Source organism: Acomys minous (assembly GCF_964271855.1).
Source record: "Acomys minous genome assembly, chromosome: 18".
NCBI lineage: Eukaryota > Metazoa > Chordata > Mammalia > Rodentia > Muridae > Acomys > Acomys minous.
The window spans coordinates 67728548-67753678 of record NC_140501.1 but is presented as its reverse complement, the minus strand read 5'-3'; the positions used below and the strand labels follow the sequence as shown (position 1 = coordinate 67753678).

Genomic DNA, 25131 nt, shown 5'->3' with positions numbered 1-25131 from the left:
GCATAACAAGAGATTATTGTGGAGACAGTTGATAAAAACCATACATCTTTTTATTGTTAAGTCAAAGAGGTATCAAAATTAAAGCAAAACTTACAGGGTAAGACTTAACAAAGCTACTAAGGAGCATCAAAGGAAGTGAAAATGGAGCTAGGCGCAGGGCGGTTATGAATTAATGGGCAGGGGAAGGACTAGGAGGGGGACAGCGGTGAGAATGCGCTGACGACACTAGGGGAGGATCTGGTGTTACTTTGATCTCTCACACGCGCCCAGGTAAATGAAGAATGGAGTAAAATGTCTAAACTCCACTACGCGCTTAAGAGTCATCCTCCCCATTGGCGCTGTCTCTGTCATCCTCTCCTTCCTCAGCCTCTTTCTCATCATCCTTGATCAACTCCAGCTGTGAGAAAAACACAAATGAGGAGTTAGAAGTACTCCTCTTATATCAACCCCAGCTCCCCAAATTTCCTTCCTTTCCCAAGGTAATCACCTGGTCATCCCCCCGATCCTCATTATCGTCATCATCCAGCAGGTCGCCCTCCTCAGCAGAGTCATCTGCCCCTGCCTCAGACTCCATCTTCACATTAGTCTCATCCTTCTTCACAGAGGCGCTGCTCTGCTCTTCTTCAGACTTTTCGTTCTTCATCTCTACTGGGGATGAGAAGGACAAGTCTGTCCAGGGGCAGGTGTTGCCCACAGGATATAGACAATTCCCATTAATCATCAAAGAGCAAAAGCAAAGTTCTCCAAACAAATTAATACCCCTCCCAAATGCCCCAATTTGCATATATATTAACAACTACCTTAGGAAGATAACATAATTTTACTTGAAACAAGCAAAAAAACCATTACCTGCTTGTTTACTTTGTTCTTTTTCTATTTTTTCCAGGCTTTCCAGGAGAGAATCCACTTTTTGTTTTATCTGAGTCAGCTCCTTCTTAATAGCCTGAAGGTCATCACCTTTCACTGTAACACAACACAACATTAAAATACAATGTACTATAATTTACCACTTACTGAAAATGTTCTCTTTCTAGGAGTTGGGCCTTTGAGTTGATTCTCAGAACCACAGGAGAAAACTTTCTACTACCACAAAAAGCTAAAAGGATGGAAGACGTACCAACCAACAATGTTAATGGGAACCTCTATCTTTAGTCAGTAAATGACTCTACAAACTGTATGCCTTACAGTACCATATTGTGTTCCTATGCTCACGCAAGGTGCAGACACAAGAGAGAGAGGACAAGCACCTGCCATTTCCCTGAGGGGCACTGACATTAGCTCAGCTTTACTTAAGCTCTGGGAATTTGAATTAACATACTTCCACTCTGCTCCTCAGCTTTCAATAGTTTATCAACATACTTCAATAGAGAAAACTGAGAAGAGCATATGCTAGCTACATTTAAAGTACCAACTAAACATTTTATAAATTAACGAAGCTGTTGAATGAGAAGGCAGGCCGGAGGAGTCCACACTGCAATCCTTCAACACTACTCTCTCCTCCCTGGTTTGTGTTCATGGGTAAGCCAGGCCACTGATAATATCAAGTGTCACCTGTTATTGCTCTCTATTATAGGGGATGTGTGTTTTTGTTTTTAAAAGGGAACAAGAGGTTCTCATGATCTCTGTCCGTGCCTCCCCAATGCAGAGATTAGGATCTCTTAATAAAGTGGGAGCTCACTAAGTTCACAAGCTTAGGGACAGGACCCTCCCCTCTCAGGCTCCCCAGGGACAGAAATAAAGATGTCTACCTGCCTCTACCACTCATATATGTATATAAATAAAAACAGAAGTTGGAGGTGGGGTGCACTGCATAAAAACCAACCAACAAAAGAAACCAGAATCAAAGACAAAATAAAAACAAAACCCACTTACACTTTCCAGACTTGGAAGAAGATCCTCGTTGCCCACTCTTTGAATTGAATCCACTTTTGCCCCTCCGTGAGGTGTTTCCTGACACACGCTGGCGTTTAGAAGGCACCACAGCTCGAGCAATAGGAGGAGGAGGAGGAACACGTGCTGGGTAACTGTACATCCTATTGGATAAAATAATAATTCAAGATGAAAAATACAAACCAGAATCACCTGTCTTTTCTTTTTACTAAGAAATGTCATTCAGGAGGTGGAAAGATGGCTCAGAGGTTAAGATCTTCCAAAGGCCCTGAGTTCAATCCCCAGCAACCACATGGTGGCTCAGCCATCCATAGTGTGATATGATGCCCTCTTCTGGCCTGCAGGTGTATATGCAGGGAGAGCAATGTATAGGTAATAAACCAACCCTGGGGGGTGGGGGTGGGGGAGATTTTCCAAATTCCATAATTTGATCCTGGTGAAAAACACTGTAGAAACTCCAAGGGGAAAGCCATCTCCACAAACTAAATGATAGTTTTGACTAGATTTGGAAAAATAAACTGTTTCCAAGTTTACAGAATATTCAACAGTGTTACATATGCTGAATTACTTTTTGTTTGCTTGCTTTTGGCTTTTTATAGGATCTCTGTGTAGCCTTGGCTGTTCTGGACTTGCTTTGTAGACCAGGCTGGCCTCAAATTTGCAGCAGTCTGCCTGTCTTGCCTCCTGAGTGCTGGGATTAAAGGCGCGCGCCACCTGGCTATGAATTGCTTTTCATCTTTCTTTCTTTTTTAAAAAATTTATTTAGTATACAATATTCTGCCTGCATACCAGAAGAGTTTATCTGTGTAGCCCTGGCTGGCCTTGAACTCACAACCTGCCTGTGCCTACGTGCTAGGATTAAAGGCATGTGCAACCACGCTCAGCTGGCTCCTGGCTTCTTACAATAACCATTATGGTATTCATAAATAAGTGTTTGCTTTCAAGTATCTGATTCCTTTATTCAGATCCCTTACATTAACTGATTCCAAATATTTGTCTTTTGTCCAAAATTCCTTATTAGTGGCTCTTTAAAAGCAGAAACCACAGCACGTAGTACACGCCTGTAATCCCAGCACTGCCTGAAACTGATGGCCTCAAACTCAAGGTACTTAGCTTGCCTCTGTCTAATCCCTGGCCCAGAGATTTAGTAAGAATTTATATTGGAGTCAGAGATGGGCAGAAAGAGATGTGTGACAATCTATGTGTGATCTTTAGAGCTACAATCCTTGAGATCCTTGGTCTCTACATGCAAACAGAAAAAGGCTTTAAAAGAATATACCAGAATGTTTCCAGAATTTACTCCCTAAAACCTTTTTAAGGCTTATTATGTACATAGTGTTCTGCCTGCATGTACACCTGCACACCAGAAAAGGGTACCAGATCTCACTAGATGGCTCACCCTGTAGTTGCTGGGAACTGAACTCAGGACCTCAGGAAGAGCAACAAGTGAGCTTAACCTCTGAGCCATCTCTCCAGCCCCTAAATGTTTATCTTAATGTAGTGTTTATTTGAACACATCATTCAAAGCCATAAATGACCTAACTCTAGGCAGTCATTTCTCATTGCTGTCCTGTAAACACTCATGCTATTTGAAAGGTGAAAGAAATCACCATCGGGCTGGAGAGACGGCTCAGTGGTTGAGAGCACTACCTCCTTTTCCAAAGGTCCTGAGTTCAATTCCCAGCAACCACATATTGTCTCATAAGCATCTTTAATGAGATCTGGTGCCCTCTTCTGGCCCACAGTTGTACATGCAGGCAAAACACTATATACATAAGTAAATCTTTTAAAAAAAAATCACCATCTCCCTGTTTTTTAGAACGCCAGAACACCTCCTCACACACTTTTTAAAATCTTAATTATACTCTGACTTCCTGTGTCCTATTTTATTAAGACATGTTGAAATGAGACTAGAATCCTATGTATTTGTTTCTTGTTTTTCGAGACAGGGTTTCTCTGTGTAGCCTTGGCTGTCCTGGACTCACTTTGTAGACCAGGCTGGCCTTGAACTCACAGCAATCCACCTGCCTCGGCCTCCCAAGTGCTGGGATTAAAGGCGTGCACACCACTACCCAGCTGAGACTAGAATTTTTAATGTTAGGATAGTTCCTATTATATTCTTATAAATCAACAAAATGCTTTATTATGGAGTTGAAGATGGCACAGGGAATATTCAGTATCTTAGAACCAATATTTGGCAACTCACACCTGCCTGGAATAGCTAATCTGATAAACCCTCTTCCAGGCACTGTAGATTATCTTGACACATAAAGGAGATAGTCATATAAACTACTCATATGTAAGGCGTATATGGATTTTTTTGTTTTGTTTTTCAAGACAGGGTTTCTCTGTGTAGCTTTGGCTGTCCTGGACTCACTGTAGACCAGGCTGGCCTTGAACTCACAGGAATCCCCCTGCCTCGGCCTCCAGAGGACTGGGATTAAAGGAATGCGCCACCACCGCCCGGCGTATATGGGTTTTTTAAATGACTATATGAGAGCTCTGTCTACATGAACACCTCACAACAGAAGAGGGCATTAGAGTGTATAGATGGTCATGAGCCACCTTGTGGTTTCTAGGAATCAAACTCAGGACCTCTGGAAAAGTAGCCAGTGCTCTTAAACCGCTGAGCCATCTTTCCAGCCTGGTATGGTTGGCTGGTTTTTCTAGACAGGGATTCTCTGTGCAGCCTTGACTGTCCTAGACTCTCCGTGTAGACCAACCAGGCTGGCCTCGAACTCACAGCAATCCACCTGCCTCTGTTCCCCAAGTGCTGGGATAAAAGGCGTGTGCCACCATCCTGGCTCCCCTATCTGGATTCCAAAACACCCTACTAGTTAATTTTATTTGGGTGGAATGCAGCATTATGAAACATGTCGCTCATTACTTGCAAAGGATAATGCGTTCAACTAACATCCACAGAAGTGAAAACCTTACACATACCTGTCATAATAATCCCGTTGAAAGTCATAGTCCAAGTCAAATGAAGAACTGAAAAATAAATACCAAAAGGATTATTTTGGAGCTGCTGTTGTTAATTCAAACAGCAGGCGGGGTGAAAACAGGCCAAACAAACCACAACAAACAGATCAGTAAGATTAGCAACGGAACAATTCCCATTCATACAAACAAATCATTTGCCTTCCATGCTATCTCAGACCACTGGACATGCAGTGATTAAATTAGTAATTCAGGTGAAAGTTTCAACAAAATAACTCATGAGCCAAACCAACAACACAGAGAAACAATACAATAATTGTTACAAAACAATCTTCTCTTATTTTCCAGCTTCCTAGAAACTAACAAATTACTCATTTTATGCTATACACCCATAAAATTATTCTCAAACAGCAAAAGTCTCAGAGCTATGAAACAGAGGTAAAAGGGAATTATGCTAGAGCAAGTTACTAAGAATTACACTTTTGCACATACAAACACATTGCACTAACCCCCCTCCCCATCCAGAAAACACAGAGAAGATGCCCACTGATGGACACAATGCAGTTATAAATAATAAAGTTCCGGACCTGAGTAGAGGGGACGGAGAAGGGTGTTCTGGTACTGACCCGTACATCTCCGCTGCAGATCGTTTCACACCTGCTTTTCCTCGGTTCACTTTTGGCTCTGCAGCCAGGTTAATATCTGGAGAAAAAGAAAACAAAGCCAAAGAGGGAGTTAACAAAAAAGCTCTTACCAAATAGACTGGGTTACTTGAGACTGCTATTATCTAGTAAAAAATCTAAACACTATTAACTTTCCTTCTCACTTAGAAACGCTCTTTTTATTTTTGTGTTTTTAAATTCTTTTTAAATTTCTGTTTTTGTTTTTCCAGACAGCAGTTTCTCTGTGTAGCACTCACTTTGTAGACCAGGCTGGCCTCGAACTTAAAAGAGATCCACTTGCTCTGCCCACTCCCAACATCAACAGCTTGTTTTCTCTATTTAAAATTTGCAAAAGAAATCATATTCATAAATGCAATGGTAAGCATGCCAATTTAAATTAATTTGCTTTTAGTGTTATTTTTTTTTTTTTTTTTGAAGGAAGGTTTCAAAACAGGGTCTCTCTGGTTGGCCTTGGCTGGCTTGGACTCGCTTTGTAGACCAGGCTAGCCTTGAACTCACAAGGATCCTTCTGCCTCTGCCTCCTTTAATCTGCTAGGATTAAAGATGTGTGCCGCCACCACTGGGCCCAATGAATAATTCTTATAGCTATTAAAATAAGCTAAGCCACACACACAAAATAACCAATTAAGAAAGCATTATTCAGACAATGAATTAGCAACCTCTATACCTATACATCCAAAAGAACAAAAGAAAGTTTTCTCTAAGTGAAGGACACAGCATTAGTGGCCAGCAAGATTTATCAAGGGGTATAAGTGGCCAAGTAAAATTGATCTCCATGATCTTACCAGAACCTTTTTTTACCTCTTGGTCTCCTTTTTTGCTTTTTGGTTTTTTTTTTTTTGTTGTTGTTGTTTTTCCAGGGTTTCTCTGTGTGGCCCTGGCTGTACTGGACTCACTTTGTAAACCAGGTTGGCCTCAAGAGATTCTCCTGTCCCTGCCTCCCCAGTGCTGCAATTAAAGGTGTGTGCCACCACTGCCTGACTTCCTTTCCAGCTTTTTGAGTCTTGATCCTCAATACATCTATTTATATGCAAAGATATGTACATTTCGCTGTCTTTTTACCTCAGGACTTTCCTGACCTACAAAGTTTTTCTTTTAAGAATTTTTAAGATTATTAATTTTTGTCTGTGTGAGTGTCCTGGAATTAAGAGTTAAAGACAGTTGTGAGCCACCATGTGGGTGCTGGTAATTAAACCTGGGTCCTGTGGAAGAGCAGAAAGTGCTTTTAACTATTGAGCCCACGTGTTTTTCTCTACAGCTGAATAAAAATGCTCACTGCGTATGTACATATCAAATACATAAATTTTCATTATTCATTATTTTTCCCTAAAGTGTTGAGATCAAGGCCAATTAGCATGACCTAAAGCCAACTAAACAGCAGCAAAGCCAAAGGAAGACTACTCTTTAAACACGTCTCATGAAAATAACTCAAGAGATTCACTAAAAAAATTCAAATTCCAGAGGCTAGCTGTGGTGGAGCTTACATTTAATCCCAAAGGGATTTTGAGTTCAAGGAGAGGAAGACCTTAACGTAAGACCAGAAACCTAGCACTGTTCCAACCAGAAAGGCTGCAACAAGGAAGCTATTATACAGGTTCAGTACATTCAAACTTGTTTGTTTGGGCCACAAATGATGGCATACAGCTTTAATCCCAATACAATGGAAGCTTGAGGCTGGCATGGTCAACATAGTCTATGCGAAAATGAAATCTTCACACACACAAAGAGCCAGGGATATTGCTAGACACCTTTAATCCAGCATTTAGGAGGCGGACAGGGCTACAGAAAAACCCTGCCTCCAAAACAAGAATATTGCTATGTAAAAGAAAAGCCAAGTATAGTATGTTTACCTTAAAAAAAAAAAAAAGGAAGTAACTCAGAATTGAATTTTATCAACTATAAACTCACCTAAAACCTGGCCAGCAATCATTCTGCCATCCTCTCCAGCTACAGCAGCCCGGGCATTTCTTTCATTAACATACTGGACGAAGGCAAAGCCCTTATGCACTGAGCAACCCACAATTTTGCCATACTTTGAAAAGATGGCCTCCACATCAGACTTCTTGACCACAAGAGTGTTGAGATTCCCAATGAATACACGGGAATTCATGGATCGAGGGTCTGTCTTGTTGGTAACATTGCTAGCCATCTCCTTTGATGATAAGGTATCTCACAAAGCTGAGAACTGGAATGAAAAAGAAGCATTCAGGTTAACAGATGTTAATGATGTTTCATTTGAACCACTGTGGCTACCTAGAGTTTCGTTCAACTTAAATGGATCTCAAAGTATATTAATACTCCTTTTATCCCTCTCACATCCTAGCAGCACAACTCTCATATTAATTCCAAGTGATCTTCTTAAAGTTGAACAAATTCTTTTTCCCTAAAACCTTTACTACCAAAGTTTTCAGCCTTTTTTGCCTTCATGATTATAAGAGTTCTATAAATTTGTTCTAACATACTAAGCTTCAGTTTTCTCTAAACAGACCAACTCCAAATTCTACCCTGAAAAAAACTTTATCTTTCAAGTATAATTACACAAAGGCAAATACTTCCAACTAAGTTAAGATATTCACTTGGATTGAGCATATGCCGTCTTTCCATAGGGTACAGTTATTCTAAAACCACTTTTTACAACTGGAATATTAATATTGGATGGTGATGATGATAAACTAGCCAGTACAACAGAACAGATAAATAAACACAACTTTCTTAAGTTTCGGGTTTTTTCAGATAGTTCCACTCAATATAAATCCTATCCAACAGTTTAAATCATGGTAGTAACTTATAGACCCCTATTCCTCTTGAAAAGAACAGAAGTCTTTAATGAGTCTAGTATTTTTCGTCTTTCTTATCCTGATGTCAACCATGACAAACTAATTCTCAGTTTTCTGTATGTTTCATCAAATAACTCAGAGAACAACAGATATAGTCTGCTGTCATTAAATGTTTTACTGATGTCAACACAGCCCCCCACGCCCCACTGCCAAAAAACAGAACAAAACAAAGTTTTCTTTCCACCATATGGGTTCTAGGGAATCAAACTAAAGTAGTCAGGGTTGAAAGTAAGCAACCTTACCCACTAAATCTTCTTGCTTGACCCTATACCTTACTTCTTGAGTAAAGTAAGTGACAGGTAAAATGTGAAGAAATATAATCAATACCCTATGATGAATACAAAATAAAATGTCAAAATTTTAGGCAGTTACCACCAGAACTCCAAAATGGTCAACTGGAGTCAACTATCTAGCATTACTTACAGACTTGAAGAGAAGTTAAAGGAAACACTAAACATCCTTTAAAATAACTAATCACTGGTGGTGGCATGGGGCTCTTAACCCTAAACATAGAAAAGGCAGGCAAGGGCTGGAGAGATGGCTCAGAGGTTAAGAACACTGTCTGTTCTTCCAGAGGTCCTGAGTTCAATTCCCAGCAACCACATGGTGGCTCACAACCATCTATAATGTGATCTGATGCCCTCTTCTGGCCTGCAGGGGTACAAGCAGGCAGAGCACTGTGTCATAAATAAATAAATCTTAGAAAAGGCAGGCAAATCTGACTGAGGCCAGCCTGGTCTACAGAGCAAGTTTCAGGATGACCTGGGTGCTTCAGAGAAATCTTTTCTCCAAAAACCAAAACAATTTAAAAAACAAAACAACAACAAGAAGGAAAAAAAAGGCGCACACAAGCACAAAACTAACTGTCACAGGGTAAGTGGTGACTTATGCCTTTAATCCCAGCACTCCGGAGGCAGAGGCAGGTGGATTGCTGTGAGTTCGAGGTCAGCCTGCTCTACAACGAGAGTCCAGGACAGCCAAGGCCACACAGAGAAACCCCGCCTCAGAAAAAACAAAACATGAGCTGTCATTTCAATACATTCTCCCTAGGAAATATGTCTAATAAAATGCTTGATATGTCCTTTTTAGTTCTAGTTCTTTTTTGTTGTTGTTTCCTTTTTAGTTCTTGCTATGCACTCTCCACCCCTTCTCTGTCTGACAAGGGTTAGAGATAAGGCTGGCATCAAATTCATAATCCCCTTTCTCCGAATACTGAAGATTATGGGTGTGCCACTTTGGCCTAGATAAATCTTCTACTTACCAGTTAAAGAACCGATGCCCCTTTACCAAGGCATCTCACAAATGAAAACGTAAAGGGCTCAGTGGTAGGGGCATGCTCAAGTCAGTGGTCCCTCAGCATTTAGATCTAGTCTGTGATCTTTTAGTATAACTCAAGCCTTGGCAGCCTTTACAAAAATTAGACCACTGTTAGTTCAAAACCAGCCTGGTCTACACAGTGCATTCCAGGACAGCCGGGACTATGTAGTTAGACCCTGCTGGTAATAATAAAACAAGTATGTGAAAAGTTTCTTAAGCAATATATAACTTCCCCAGCAAAAGCAAGGCCCTTTGGTTTACGATTATTCAGTAGCAGAAGCCACCACCAGTATACAAAAAAGTTAAAGTATAAATGAGGTTCAAGTGTTTATGCACTCGGGGACAGTGGGGTTCAGTAAAATGTATATATGCCACGGAAAAACCAAGACCTATAAGGACCAGAATTCCATGCCCAATACTCACATTAAAAGGGGGGAAATTCTGATTACTAGAATCTAGTAAGAGTTCCAGGTCCACTGAACTCAGGACCTGTGGAACAATAGTCAGGGCTCTTAACCTGAGCGGTCTCTCCAGCCCCTCTTTTTTCTATCATTACAGGCTAACAGTGAACTGCCTATATGATGACCAAAAGCCAGTTAGTTTAATTTTGTTAATATGAGCCTCAGTTCCTGGCCTATGTGTTAATGTTCACTTTTATTCCCACAGGTAATGGATACTCAACCTACCAAGGGAGGAATAGAGAAGGAGTAAGGAGAGGATAACAGAAGTTGGAACTGACAGGAAGTGGTGGTGCACACCTTTAATCCCAGCACTCAGGAGGCATAGGCAGCTGGGTCTCAGAATTTGAGGCCAGCCTGGTCTATAGAGAAACCCTGTTGGGAAAAATAAAAAAACAAGTGGGTACTGCTTTTCCAAAACCAAAGTTCAGTTTTCATTTAAGGAGCCAACATCAGGAGGCTGCACTCACATAAACATATATCACATAATCAAAATTTTTAAATGACACAAAGCATACATTGTAAATATGAGGTTAAGGTTTCAAAATTAGGCAGGCATGAAAAAGAGTACAGATCTAAAGGTTACCAACTAAACCATTTAGTTTAAAAACAAAGCCTAACCCTGAACTGACTTGACAAAACCCATCACTATCATTACACAAGGTAACTTTTTTTTTTGGTCTTTTTGGAGACAGTATTTCTGCCTAATAGCCCTTGCTGTCCTGGAACTCACTTTGTAGACAAGGCTGGCTTCTAATTCCATGAGCCACTGTCTCTTTTAGGAGAGTGCTGAGATTAAAGGCATGTGCTACCCTACCTGGTGACCCCATTTTTTTTTAACTCTCTCCAATGTTAGGTCTCAACCTCAGGTGCCTACCTAACATATCAAAGCAGACATGCCAATAGGTTCTCCCAGAATCCCCTCAGTCTCCACTTGGTACAGATTATTGCTGGCATATCCAGTCCAGAATTTGGGATGCTGTCCCCCAGTTGCCCTTCTCTATATACTTCAGGCACTTTGTTTCCTGGGATTTTTCTACTTTTCACTCTCTGTTCCCTCCTCTTTTCTTCTCACATGGCCCAGCTGAGTCATACTCACTCTGGACTTTCTCAGATGACCCTGCCCTTTGGCTATAGTCTCCCTTACCTAAAATAAACCTCATCCATCCACCATAGCTGGGAGCAGAGACCTACCTTGCCTCTACCTTCCGAAGTCCTGGGACTATAGGTTTGGGCCAACACCCAGGAAAACTAAGTATGAACTTTTGACTGGTTACTAAAATATACTATAGCATTTCTGTGACTACTACAGAACTTTAGAATGTTAGGCGAGCTATAATATTATGGAATTGGGCAGTATTTTAGTAGTAATGTTACATTTATTCTCAGTAGACAGTAACCTATCCCAAAAAGTAAGGTCTTCTAGAAGCAGCAGAAAAGATAGTGAGCAAGTGCAACCTAGCATTCCTACCTAACAGAAAGAAAAGCTTTAACAGGGAAAGTGCTATGTAGATTTAATACCTTCAAATTAGCTTTAAAACACAAACCTGGGCTGGATATGATGACAAAAGGCTTTAATAGAGCACTGGTAGGCAAAATCTCTGGGAGTCTGAGGCCGCCTGGTCTACACAGTATGTTCCAGGACAGGCAGGGTTATATATTAAGAGACCCTGTTCTAAACAGAATATGGTGGTACAAGCCTTTAATCAGAGGCAGGGGCATTCCTCTGAATCTGAAGCCAGCATGGTCCAAAGGGAATGCAGGACAGCAGGACTACACAGGGAAACAAAAAAGAGACCCAGTTCTAAGTAAGTTTAAAAAAACAAAAAAACAAAAAACCCCAAAAAACCAAAAAAAAAAAATCAATTTCAGTGTCTCACACCTATAACTTATGCTGGGGTAGCTGAAGCAGGAAGATGAAATGAGGCTGGCCTGGGCTACCAGAATGAATAACTGAAAAAAAGCAAGAGAAAAATGGTATGTCCACTACTAGGTAAACAATATAAGACTTCCACTTCTATGTCACTTGAAAAAGAAGTTGTGCCTTGGCGCTAGAACCTGTTCGAACCTTGAGCTAAAGTAATGGAAAAGTACTTCAACATGTTAATTAAACAGCTTAATTAAAGTTATACTATGTTTTGTTTGAAACAATAAATTGCTTAAATCCCTGTGACAGAATGTTCCAGATCCATAAAAAATACTTTTTAGGTCAGGTGGGGTGGCACCCCCCCTAATCCCAGTGCACTTGACAGACCCAAGAGGATCTCTTGAGTTTGAGGCCAGCCTGGTCTACAGAGCCAATTCCAGAACAGCCAGGGACCTTCAAAGTAATCATCTTTAAAAACAAAACCAAAGTGCGTATGTGGATATTTCGACTGCACCACTTCTATGTCTAGTCCCACCACCTAGGGGCTTTGTATCCTCTAGGACACCAGTAAGCCACCGTGTGAGTGCTGAGAGCTAAACCTGGGTCTTCTAGAAGAACAGTATAGATACTTTTCTTCATCTCTTTGAAAATTACTATATTTTGGTTGTACCAGACAAAAATCAGGCTTGAAGGTTCTACTATCATACTGAAACGGTTCTACAGTAACATAAGATGTTGGGCACACTGCCGTGGGAGAGTTGCCCTCCCGGCTATGAATCTGCCTACAGCGCTATTCTAGCCTACTGACTGGCAGTGGCAATGTGTCTACTGCTGCAATGACGGCATGACTGTCGTGGGGATAACTAAACACACTCTCATTGGGTTGAGGTCATTCCTAGCCTTGTGCTGTCAACCTGCCCAAAAGAGCAGACTAGGCAAACTATAGACAAGTGGTAAACGCTACTGATGCACCTGTCAAATATTTATAAATGCACTCTGGTCAACACAAGAATAAAACTCATGAATGCTCAAGAAGTATCAGAAAATGAGATTTGAGTTTTGAAGAACTGGTCTTTCCAGACATTACACTGTCTTGACCTAAGTCAAAGCAGTTTTGATTACCTTCAGGGGAAGCTAGTGGGCCCCCACCCTTTCCTGAGGACCTACAGCAATGTCTGCTCGGAGAAGTTAAGAAACTTTCCTCAGAGATGCATCGATTACTGTGAATAACCGGATCGCATACAAAGAAATACAAGACAGTTAAGAGGAAGGGAAGCAGGAAAGTGGGAGAGAATGAAGATAAGTGATGGGAGATGAATATATCATGTATAATTAACATGCTAGTAAATAAAAATTAAAACATTGAAGGACTATAATTATATCTCAGCAGAACACTTGTGTAGCATGCATAAGACTCTTGGTTCTATCTGAACACACACACACAAAGTTTAGAGGAAAATGGTTTATTTATTTTTGTTTTTGAGACAGGGTTTCTCTGTGTGGCCTTGGTCTGTCCTAGACTCACCAATCCACCTGCCTCTGTTGGGATTAATGGCATGCGACACCTCACCAAGCTGACCATTAACTAATGTATTTATAAACTGCCGGATGATCTTCCAGAGGATCTGGGTTTGACTCCCTACGTCCATTTGGTAGTTCACAACTCTACAATTTTAGCCCCGGATGAACCAACTCCCTCCTGTGGCCTCCACACACACCAAGGCACACATGCAGAGAAAACACCCATATACATGAAACAAAAATAAAGCTGGGAAAAAAAGTAGGCATGGTTAACACATGCCTTTAATCATATCCCTCACATGCAGCATGTATGCATACTTAAATAAATGTATTAAGTAAACAGAAAACCAACTCACAGATTGTCCTATGGCATGGCACAAGAGCACACACATCTAATTTTTACAAAGCACACAGCTCTTGAGAAATGACATCCTACGCTGGATTCCAGGTACAAACCCACCAGGTACACATGGTTCAAAAACACACAGGCAAGCAAAACACTAATACACGTAAACCTAAGTTACTTTTATATGGCATCTAGTTTGCCATATTCTTGATACTTAAGCACTTGAATAAGGAAATAGTCTATCTAAAATTGAGATTTAACAGTAAAATGCCATCTCACATAATAGGATATCCTGAACTGTGACCCTCAATTTGACACCACAAACCAATGACTATAGTCTTTAAAACTCAAAAAAACAGGGGTGGTTATACAAAGATCTGATTTCCTCAGAATTGGGGGTGGGGGTGGGGGGGGGAGGACACGGCGCAAGATGATCAACCCTGAGAGCAGCCTGGTCTACAGAGCTTCTAGACAGCGCTTCACAAAGAGAACAAAAAACAAAACCCCTACCTGTAACACCAGAAGGCCATGTGTACAAAAAATAGACAATTATGAAATGTTTTTATGTTTAGGGGCATTAAAGAAATGGTAAAGTGCCAGGTGTGGTGGCATGTCTTTAATCCAGCACTACGGAGGCAGAGGCAGATCTCAGTCAGAGGTCTATAGAGCTAGTTCATAACAGCCAGAGCTACAGAGAAGTATAGAAACCCTGTGTCAAAAACAAGAACCTAAGTCTCAAAAACTTGTAACTAACGTTTTTTGAGACTCTAGATTTTTATTTCTTTTAGTTTTTAGAGACAGGGTTTCTCTGTGTAATAGCTCTAGCTGTCCTGGAACTCCTTTGTAGTCCAGGCTGGCCTTGAACTCATGGAGATCTGCCTGCGTCTGCCTCCCAACTGCTGGGATTAAAAGTGTGTGCCACCACCGCCGCTGCTGCCTGTCTTCTGGATCACTTAACTATATACAGCTTAAGACACCCTTAAACTCTTTCGTGATCCTGCTGCACATCCCTCTCAAGTGCTGAATTATAGGCATAGGACAACCAAGCCAGCTTTCAACCACTACATTTTAGCTCAATCAGTGTAGCTGCCACTTCAGAGTAGACTAGTGTGGAGAAAGAAAAAAATGAAAGTCTTTTGCAATACACTAGAGACAATGATGAACTGACATACAGATGGCAGTAAATGGTTTTAAATGAAAAGCTGATGACATGATAGTAACCAGTCTTTGGCCTAAGTGACAAGAAAACTGCACTTCGATGAACTGAGGACATCAAAACAAACCAATTTGAAGAAAGAGTCTACACAGTGTCTTTGAAGTAACTGTTTTCCTTTTCTGAGACAGTCTCACACTATAGGCCACCAGGCTGATCTTGAAAACAAGGTGACAATTTTGGTCCTGCATTGCAAGTAAGTCAACATAACCACCTGCTTGAAGTTGGTATGGATGATATTCAAGTGAACCTACCAGCTATGTAACTCAAGAGATACAAATCTACAAGTGGAAAGTCGATACTGTTAACTTAAATTTGACAGCAATCACTTCAGATTATATATAAAAGCCATAGGAATAAAACATCTTATGGAATGAGCACAAAAGGAAGGCCAAACTGAGAGTGACATGGTAATTCCAGTTAAAGAAACTTCACAATGGGCCGGGCATGATGGCATATGCCTTTAATCCCAGCACTCCGGAGGCAGAGGCAGGCGGATCGCTGTGAGTTCAAGGCCAGCCTGGTCTACAAAGTGAGTCCAGGACAGCCAGGGCTACACAGAGAAACTCTGTCCCGAAAAAAGGTGGGGGTGGGGGGTGGGGCGGTGGGACTTCACAATGGTTTAGGTCAAGGGTTCTCAACCAAAATGGTTATGTAATCCCTGTGAGGATCCTGACCCACAGCAGATGTCCTGCACATCAGAAATTTCCATTATGGGAAGCTGGAAAGATGGCTCATAGGTCCTGAGTTCAATTCCCAGCAACCACATGGTGGCTCACAATGGTCTAGGAGATCTGGTTCCCTCTTCTGGCAGGCAGAACACTGTATGTGTATAAATAAATCTTAGTTTAAATTTTTTCCATTAAACCAGTAGCAAAATTATAGTTAGGAAATAGCAACAAAATAATGGGGGCAGGCATGGTGGCGCACGGCTGTAATCTCAGCACTCAGGAGGCAGAGGCAGGTGGATCTCTGTGAGTTCAAGGCCAGTCGGGTCTACACAAGAGTCCAGGACAGCCAAGGCTAAACAGAGAAACTGTCTCGAAAATCCAAAAAATAAAATAAAAATAATTTAATGGTTGTGGGTCACAACACAAGGAACTGTATTAAAGGACTGCAGCATTAGGAAGGTTGAGAACCAGTGCCTTACGTAGCTAAATGATAAAGGCCGAGGTGACGACTGAAAAATAGATTGTATTTAGTAAAACTATTATTTTTCTTTTTTTATTTTTTTGTCTGTTTTTTGAGACAAGGTTTCTCTGTGTAGCCTTGGCTGTCCTGGGCTCACTTTGTAGACCAGGCTGGCCTCAACTCCCAAAGATCTGCCTGCCTCTGCCTCCCGAGTACTGGGATTAAAGGCGTGTGCCACCATGCCTGGCTGCAAAACTTATTTTTAAAAGTGCTTGCTTCTGGGGCTGGATAGATGGCTCAGCAGTCACAAACATTCCAGAGGACCCAGGTTCAATTACCAGCACCCACATGCCAATTTCAAATTGTCTATAACTGCAGTTCTAGGGTGACCTAATGCCGCCTTCTGGTTCCCAAGAGCACCAGGTCACAGGCATACACACACATGCAAAAAACCCAATTTTTTTTTAAATTTCTTTTTTTTTTAGTTTTTCGAGACAGGGTCTCTCTGTGTAGCCTTGGCTGTCCTGGACCCGCTTTGTAGACCAGGCTGGCCTCGAACTCACAGCGATCCGCCTGCCTCTGCCTCCCAAGTGCTGGGATTAAAGGCGTGCGCCACCACACCCGGCCTTTGTAATTTCTAAAAGTGAAACTTTCACGTCCACTTCCTACTTTTCCCTTCACTGACTATTTTTAAATGTACTCTTGAATGTAGTACTCAAAATTTTTATCTGGCCTTATCCTAAGATTCAGTTCACTTCTTTTTAAGTCACTGGCCTCCTGGTACCTCCACTACCGCATTCTTCTACAGAGCTGTGCGTAAATCTCATCATATGGCATCGTTTCTCACTCCATCTGTCACCAATAGGTTGAGGCTCCCATGAGGTACTAGATCCCCAAAACAAGAAAAGCCTAACCCTAAAAAATGAGCTTGTAGAACAAGAAATCAAACCGGACTCTAATACTGAGAAGTTGTAACAATACAGAATAAAAGATTTCATTTTTTTTAGACCTCAGATTTTCTTTGATGCTGCCGACGGTGTTCATTTATCCTAGATTTTGCTTTTTATGTATGAGAGAACATATGATATACCCAAGTGTCACAGCACTCTTTCCAGGTTGAAACTTACTAGACTAACTCTAAAATGGTTACCAATGGCCAGATGTGATGGTGCTTATCTTTAATCCTTGCACATGGGAACCAGGCAGGCAACTCTGAGTTTTAGGCTAGCATGATTTACAGTGAATTCTAGGACAGTGAGGGCCTTATAGAGGCTTTGTCTCTATTTTTTTGGTTGTTGTTGCTTTTTGTTTTTTGAGACAGGGTTTCTCTGTGTAGCCTTGGCCGTCCTGTACTCACTTTGTAGACCAGGCTGGCCTCGAACTCACAGCAATCCACCTGCCCCTGCCTCCTGAGTGCCTACCTTTTCCTTAAATTCTTAAAAATCCTTCTGAGACACAGCATTTTGATGCTATAGATATTACATACTTATGATTGCTTCCATGTGCTTTTTTTTTTCAGTGTTTCAACTACTGTTATTATAGGCTTTTGCCATCATGTAAGTATCTTAAAACAGAAGTTTTAAGATAAATATAATCTAAAGCTATACAGAAATTACATCCCCCCCCCCAGACATGGTTTCTCTGTGAACCACCCCTTGTAGACCAGGCTGTCCTTGAACTCATGAGACCCGCCTGCCTCTGCCTCCCTCGTGCTAGGATTAAAACCATGTGCCAACCACGCCAGGCTCAGAAATTACATTTTGTTTTGAGGCAACGTGTCATGTATTCCAGGCTGGCCTCAAACTGTAACCCAAGGAAGGCCTTGAGCTTATACTCCTACATGGATCACAAATGTGCTGTCACCAGGACCAGGTTTTGGAGTGCCATGAATCAAAACTCAGGGCCTAATGTACACAAGGCACTCTGTCTACTAATTATATGCTCAGATCCCAAAGACTATTCTAAACAGCTCAGAGAACCTGAGAAAGAACTGTCTAGATCAAGGCACTCACAGGGTCTCTACAGATACACTAACTAAACTTAAATGTCTATTTCCTAGTCTCTGCAATGAAACCAAGTGGACCTCACACCTCTTACCATCACCCAGGAAGGGTGTACATCTGTTCCGAAGGCCCCCCTGGCTTCAGGTCATCCTGGCTGATGCTGCTCCAGGCTGGGCATCCATGTTGCTGCGGCTTGTGGTTTGTGAGGGGTAGTGTACAGGAAAAGCAGGATGGGATTTCAAGGGAAACAGTAGGAAGATGGCTTTTTGGGAAAATGCCATCACCATTATAGGTGTTAAATAGTACCACACACATTTTATTGCAGCACAGTTTAAAAATTTAACAAATGAAAGATTAAAAAGAAAAAAAAATAAAAATAAAAAAATTAAAAATACAGACGTCCAGAGATGCTCTAAAACAGTTAAGTTAAAGATCAGGAAAAATAAGGTCAAAGACTTAACAGCCAGTAAAATTATTTCCAGTGTGGGGAAGGGGTTGAGGGCAAGGGTGGGGTTGGGAGAGAAAAGGTTTATGTGACCAAACTACTTAAAAATGCTAACACCTTCACTTTCTCTCCCAAGATGGAAAACTCCAAAGTCAATCAGGAGGCTGAAGAAATCTTAACATTCAGAAAAACTCCACTTTAATCCGGTTAAAAATCATCATTATCATCATCATCATCACCATTATAAGTATAGTAATAATAATAACTAGTAAGTAACAACAATAAAAAGGAAACCAGCGAAAGTCAGGAAAAATGTAAAAAAAAAATTGTAATAACTTACTGTAGCTGAAGATCAAAAAAATCTCACTGTAAAAAAACAAAAATAAAAATAGCCCAGATTAGAAAAACGGGAGGTCTAAAAATGTCAAGTCAGTAAAGTTCATTCCTTTTCTTTTCCAAAAGCAGTTTCCACAAAAACCGCAAGGGTAATGTTCTCAATAGCAGACAAGCAAAGCCCTTTCCACATCATCAGTTAATCTTAAAAATACACGAGGTAGTAGAGAGGTCAGTTTATGAGGCTAAAAGGCTCCTCCTCTAACCCAACTGCTGCAGAAAAAATAGAAATAGAAATTTTAAAAATTACATCTTAAATCCAGGTCCCGGTTTGTTTGCTTGTTTTGTTTTTTGGAAATAATTTTAAAAAAACACCTGTATATCTGCTGTAGTGCACACCAAGTTGCATCAGTATGTTTAAAATGTCTTTATAAAATCAATTTTGGAATGGGAATGTGTGTGTTCTGGAAGGGTGGGGAAGGGAAGTTAAAAATCAAAGCTGAGCTCCAGTGAGTAAGGATGGGGTTCGCCTTGCTGCCCTGTGAAAGGAGAAGGGACAGATTGAGTCATAGTTCCTCAGAAATGTGCCCTAAACCCAAGACAGAAAACTGTCTTTTGCATCTAACACATTTTGGTAAAACATTAACATTTTCACTGGGATGGAGAGAGCCTTTAGAGAATCATCACTTCTATTAGTGACTGTTTTTCCACAACTCACCAACATTAGTATGTGGCTGAAGTTAACTAAAAGGGGTCTGTGTCCCCTTTTAAAGGGACGGATAGGAGTATACATTTGAATGTTTGCTTTGTAATCAGCAGTTTGGGCAACAAAAATAAAGAAAAACTAGGCCAACAAATGGAGATGAAGTGAACTAAGGTCAAACAAATTCATGAGTTTCAAATCTAAGGCCATGTAGTTTTCTCCTATGACTAACACAGGCTGAAGGTGAATGAATGTTTACCATAAAGACATACTCTTAAAGTGATTCATCTATTCTCAATTCCAAAGAGTAAAAGACCACACAAGACTGTTTGATAAGGGTCTACAGAGTGAAAGATGGTCTTAAAAAGGAGCCAGCCCTTTTTATTCATCATCACTAGTGAAAAACCATACAGATGGAGGGTCTATGAGCAGTTTATATCATGAAAGAGGTAATAAAAATTGTGCCCTTATGGATTTGTGTCCCACTTATCTAATGTACCTAACTGATTCCAAGGTATGAAGAATCTGACACATAATATAAAACTGAAATAATGTACATGACACAAACTGGTTGTTTCATCAGCTAAGAAAAAGAAATATAGTTAGTATCTACTCATTGTGCAAATAAGCAAGACTTGGTTGCATTCCAACTTCATTAAGACATGAAGCCTTATTCTAAGTTAAATTTTAAACATTTAAAAAGTATTGACCAAGCAAATCCTTATTTTAAAATACCAAAGCCTACCAACAGAACAAGCACTGTAAATGTAAACTCTTAAGATTGTCAATTTCAAATAGACAAGCTTATATAAATATAAAAACTGCAGAATAGCCAGATGCCTTTAATCCCAGCCCTCAGGAGGCAGGAGCAATAGATCTTTGAGTTTTCAGTACAGCCAAGGATACAGAGAAACGCTGTCTGAAAAATACCAAAACAAATAAATAAAAACAACAAAACAAAAACACTGCAGAATAAGTTCATGAGTAGAAGTTTAAAGTCATCTGTATTTTGGAGCTAATTTCAGGAAAAGTTCTTATTTGGTACTACTAACCCTGAACCCAGCACAAAAATCTTCAAGAGGAGCCAGACGTGGTGGCGCAGGCCTTTAATCCCAGCACTCGGGAGGCAGAGGCAGGCGGATCGCTGTGAATTCGAGGCCAGCCTGGTCTACAAAGTGAGTCCAGGACAGCCAGGGCTACACAGAGACCCTGTCTCAAAAAAACAAAACAAAAAAACAAAACAAAACAAAAATCTTCAAGAGGGTTCCCCACCCACCCCCACCCACCCCCAAAAAAGCCAGGCAGGCATGGTGGCACAGGCCTTTATATCCCAGGACTCAGGAAGCAGAGGCAGGAGGATCAGGATTGCTGCGAGTTCCAGGCTAGCTTGGTCTACAAAGGGAGTCCAGGACAGCCAAGGCTATATACAGAGAAACCCTGTCTCAAAAAATAAATAAATAAATAAATTAAATTAAATTTAAAAAATAAAAAGAAAAACAAAACTGTTGAATGAGGCTTGTGGCACACACCTCTTTAATCCCAGAAGGATTAAAAACTAAAATAAAGCAATAAAGAGCATGTGTATATGAGCTGGAGAGATGGTTCAGCAGTTAAGAACTTCTAGGGGTTTTAGCTTTGATTCCCAGCACCCCCATGGTAGCTCACAACCTAAGTAGTTTCAAAGGACTCTATCTACATTCATACACAGAAGTAAATATAAAAACCTTAAAAAGTATTTCTGGGCTATACTGTCAAAAAGCACATTAAGATTTGGATGGGCTCTTCTAAAAGGTTACTGGAAATGAATCAAGGCAAGAATCATCACCTGGTACTTACTCAAGTCTAGGAAACCACAGGAGTAAATTAGAAACTGGTAGTAAAGAGCCCAGCAGTCTATTTTAACTGATTCTATCAGTCTTTTGAGAACTGAAATTTAACTATAAATTCCTCAGTACCTTTTCAAAATCTTTAACCCCAGCACTCTCGGAGGCCAAGGCAGGTGGATCACAGTGAGTTTCGGAGGCCAGCCTGGTTTACAAAGTAGTCTAGGACAGCCAAGGCTACACAGAGAAACCCTGTCTCGGAAAAATAAAAACATAAACCCTCCAATGAAAATTGAGTGTGTGAGATATCCGTAATTAATGGTAAGAACAAAAAGCAGTAAGTTTACTTGACCCCTGTTGGTCGTCATGTTTTTAAGCGAGTCAGTACCACTGACTTTTTTTAAAGAAGGGGTCTCATCTAACACTGGCTGGCCTGGAGGCTGTCCAAGCTGGCCTCCAACTCAGAGATCTGCCTGCCTCTGCTCCCAAGTGGTGGGCTGTACAGCATCACTGCCAGGCAGCGATAATTTAGGCAACCAGAGAATGAACAACTTTTTGCATTTTGTCAGCTTCTTTCAACAATGACTAGAGTTAAATGAGAATTCAAGTTTTGCTACATAAATTAAAAGTAGGTAATCTAGGTCCCCTTGTTGAATAGCTCAAAATCGAATCCAGACATTTAAGTCATTTACTGGATACTGGTTACAATTAAGATAATACACTTTTTTACTCAGGCCCAGATTATTTCTCAACTGTTATACTCCTAGGTAAAAAGTCACCATTAAAAAGCATCTTTAGCATAACAAACTAATTAGGAATACAAACCTTGCTTGCTTGTAACAGCCACGCCCATCAATAACAAGATCATAATCCAATTCCTCTAGAGATCAAATTGCAAGCACAAGATATATTTCTCTACAGAAGGAATGGTAATCACTACCTCGCTTTTCTGAAAATGGCTTAACTTTGACAAATGAGAACATCCAAAACTTGCAACTTGAGTCAATTACAGCCCCTTCCTCTCTAGTCAAGTCAGAGTGCTGTCACTGCTCATCTAGTTGAGAAGTCATCTACAACCCTTTCAAATAGTCTGTAGCTGAAAACCTAACAGGCATTAACTTGGACATTTAAACCAGGATATATTCAGGAATCTACATTTTTAAGGGGCTAAGGGGGAGGAGACATGGTCTCACAGGCCTCGCTGGCCTCAAAGTTACAAGCAGTCAGCCTGCTTTGCCAGGACTGAAGGTGTGCACTACTAGTGCTAACATTAAAATCAAGTGTCAGGTAAGTTTATAGGCCACACACGCCCACACACACAAAACCCTGCACTATTAATGCTGGGCTTTTGACTCCAGGGCATCTTGAATTCTAAGCACTAACAATCACTGGGCTACTTTTTTTTTGTTTGTTTGTTTGGTTTTTTCCGAGACAGGGTTTCTCTGTGTAGCCTTAGCTGTCCTGGACTCATTTTGTAGACCAGGCTGGCCTCGAGTGCTGGGATTAAAGGTGTGCACCACCACGCCCGGCTTTCACTGGGCTACTTCAACAGAAACTCAATACCTACAAGACCTCAACTTATCTGTTCTGTTTTTAAACACAATTTTATTATGTAGTCTTGGGCGGCCTTACAATGGGTACTGATCCTGTCTCAAGACCCTGCATAGCAGCAGGGTGTACTGTGGTGGCGCACACCTTTAATCCCAGCACTTGGGAGCCAGAGGCAGGTGGATAGATGTGAGAGGTCAACACGGTCTACAAAGTGAGTCCAGGACAGCCGAGGCTACAAAGAAACCCTGACTGGAAAAACCAAAAATAAAAAATAAATTTTAAAAAGGTGGGGGCATAGTGCAAGGACTACAGGCCTGTACTACCACACTTAGCTATAATATAAACTGCTTTTCTTTTCTTTTGCTTTTGAGATAGGGTTTCTCTGTGTAGCTTTGGCTGTCCTTGAACTTGAGATCCCCCTGCCTCTGCTGGGATTAACTGTATTTTTCTATTCCAGTAACTCAGTGAAAATTCTTGACCTGCCTAAAAATATCTTAGTTGCTCGACTTCTGACTTAGTACTACCATGTCAACCACTTTTACGTCTCGCTTCTAAGACAGCAGTACCTACCTCACGCAAAGTTCCAACTAACTTACATATTTCAAATGATTTGTAAGCTGCAGATAAAAAGTAAACTGCAATTATTGCAATTAATCGTCCGCATTTCCTTTTCCAAACACAAAACACTCGACTTTTACCGTTTACTCCTGGAGGAAGAAAGTAATGGCTACTCAACCTATTGTTAAAACGCCGTTCAGATGCCATGTGGCCCGCCCGAGAAATTTAGAAGCTTCCAGGAGTACAACCACACCACGGTTTCGCTCCCCAACCCCCGCCCCCGCGCGACGTTTAACTTAGGAGACAATAACGGAATCGGTTAAGACGTTCGCTTCAATTCTATTAACAAGCGTTTCCTCCTTCGCTTTCGCGCTCCCCCCACCCCCACCCCAACCCCCATCACGGAATCCTAATGGGCGAAGGGAATCAAAGTGGCCGTTAAAAGGCGAGCGCGCAGACAAGGCTGCCGCCCGGGCCGACCGCGGCCTGGAGGTCACCACGCTGAGCCTGCGCCAGCGCCGAGGCCCCGTGGGCTGAGCCCAACGCACCGGGCAGACCCGGGCCGGGCTCGGTCCCCGCCGCGAGGCCGTTCCCTCCCCACACCCCCTCGCGGGGCCCGGGGACCCAGCGCCTCCCCTGCACTCAGCCCCTCGGCTTACCAAGAAGAAGGAGAAGAAGGAGAGAGAGAGGAGGCTGCCTCCCGTACCGCGGGCCCACGCCGAGACGCCGAAGCCACAGCAAGCTAGGAAGCGCTCGACCGTCCGCTCGCCGTCTCTTCACAAAATGGCCCCCGAGCTCCTCGGCCGCCGAGGCGAAGGTCCAGCCCCCGCCCCGCTCCCGGGAGCGTTCCTATTGGCTGCGACTTTTCTCGCTCCCGCTCCTAATTAGACAACGCGGCCGCTCTTCACAACCCCACCCAATCACAGTGAGAAGAGGGTTGGGCTGATTAAGAGAATTTCCACCTGCGTGGCAGGAGCTAGCTAGCAATTGGCTAGGCTTCCTGTCATTTAGCGTGTGACGGGCGGTCATTGGTCACTGTGCCCGACGGAAAGCTGGGTGGAGTTTTCGCCTTTGTATCGCGCACGGCTTCTCATCCGGGTATCCGGCGGATCTGAATGACGGCCGTCTCGTCCTATCAGAACATTCTAGAGATCTCGGGTCCGGCCAAGATGACCGCATTTCCGCGGCGCGGGGGTGGGAAAGTCTGGGTGGAGTCTGGTAGCGGGTGCAAAGGCCCTACCCTCGCCCCGGGCCTGGAAAAAGGAAAGCACGGAAGAAGCTTTAGAGTAGGGAGGAAGCGAATCCCTGGCCGCCTTAAGTGTAACTAACTAGCCAGTCCTGCAGGGCTTGTTTGTTTTTTTTCTCAAATTCAGATCCCTTCTCCTTGCCAGGTTCTATAAGCTGCGGGCAGGACGTGGCCTTCGCAGTCCCTCGTGCTGGGGGACTCCCTCCAAACCCTCTGCTTTCCCAGGGCCTCTCCTACGGCAGCAATTACCTGGGCCCAAGTCGTCA

General features: G+C 41.9%; 1 protein-coding gene and 1 long non-coding RNA gene across 11 annotated transcripts; one reads left to right on the top strand and one right to left on the bottom strand.

Moving 5' to 3' along the window:
* Nucleotides 1-28: 28 nt before the first annotated feature.
* On the bottom strand, nt 29-24391 carry HNRNPC (heterogeneous nuclear ribonucleoprotein C). 10 transcript variants are annotated; one of them, XM_084767354.1, is made up of 9 exons: nt 24279-24391; nt 18992-19017; nt 7422-7698; nt 5418-5532; nt 4834-4881; nt 1873-2033; nt 850-963; nt 488-669; nt 29-397 (listed from the first exon to the last, which is right to left on the bottom strand). In XM_084767354.1, exons 3-9 carry the CDS (start codon nt 7660-7662, stop codon nt 314-316), a joined length of 945 nt encoding a protein of 314 aa, XP_084623480.1. In that variant the 5' UTR covers nt 7663-7698; nt 18992-19017; nt 24279-24391; the 3' UTR covers nt 29-313. The 10 variants fall into 10 exon arrangements, with proteins under 10 accessions (XP_084623480.1, XP_084623482.1, XP_084623477.1 ...); XM_084767356.1 differs by lacking the exon at nt 24279-24391 and adding an exon at nt 19360-19489; XM_084767351.1 differs by lacking the exon at nt 24279-24391 and having other exon boundaries at nt 18992-19129.
* On the top strand, nt 19433-24403 carry LOC311589072. The gene is made up of 2 exons (XR_014776400.1): nt 19433-19525; nt 24283-24403. It is a non-coding gene; the product is annotated as an uncharacterized lncRNA (long non-coding RNA).
* Nucleotides 24404-25131: the final 728 nt, after the last annotated feature.

Coding starts and splice junctions, on each gene's coding strand:
- HNRNPC (XM_084767354.1), bottom strand. CDS start 7,662: ATGGCTAGCAATGTTACCAACAAGACAGACCCTCGATCCATGAATTCC. Junction 4,882..5,417: donor TCTCCGTCCCCTCTACTCAG/GTCCGGAACTTT, acceptor TTTATTTTTCAG/TTCTTCATTTGACTTGGACT. Junction 2,034..4,833: donor CAACGGGATTATTATGACAG/GTATGTGTAAGG, acceptor TTTATCCAATAG/GATGTACAGTTACCCAGCAC.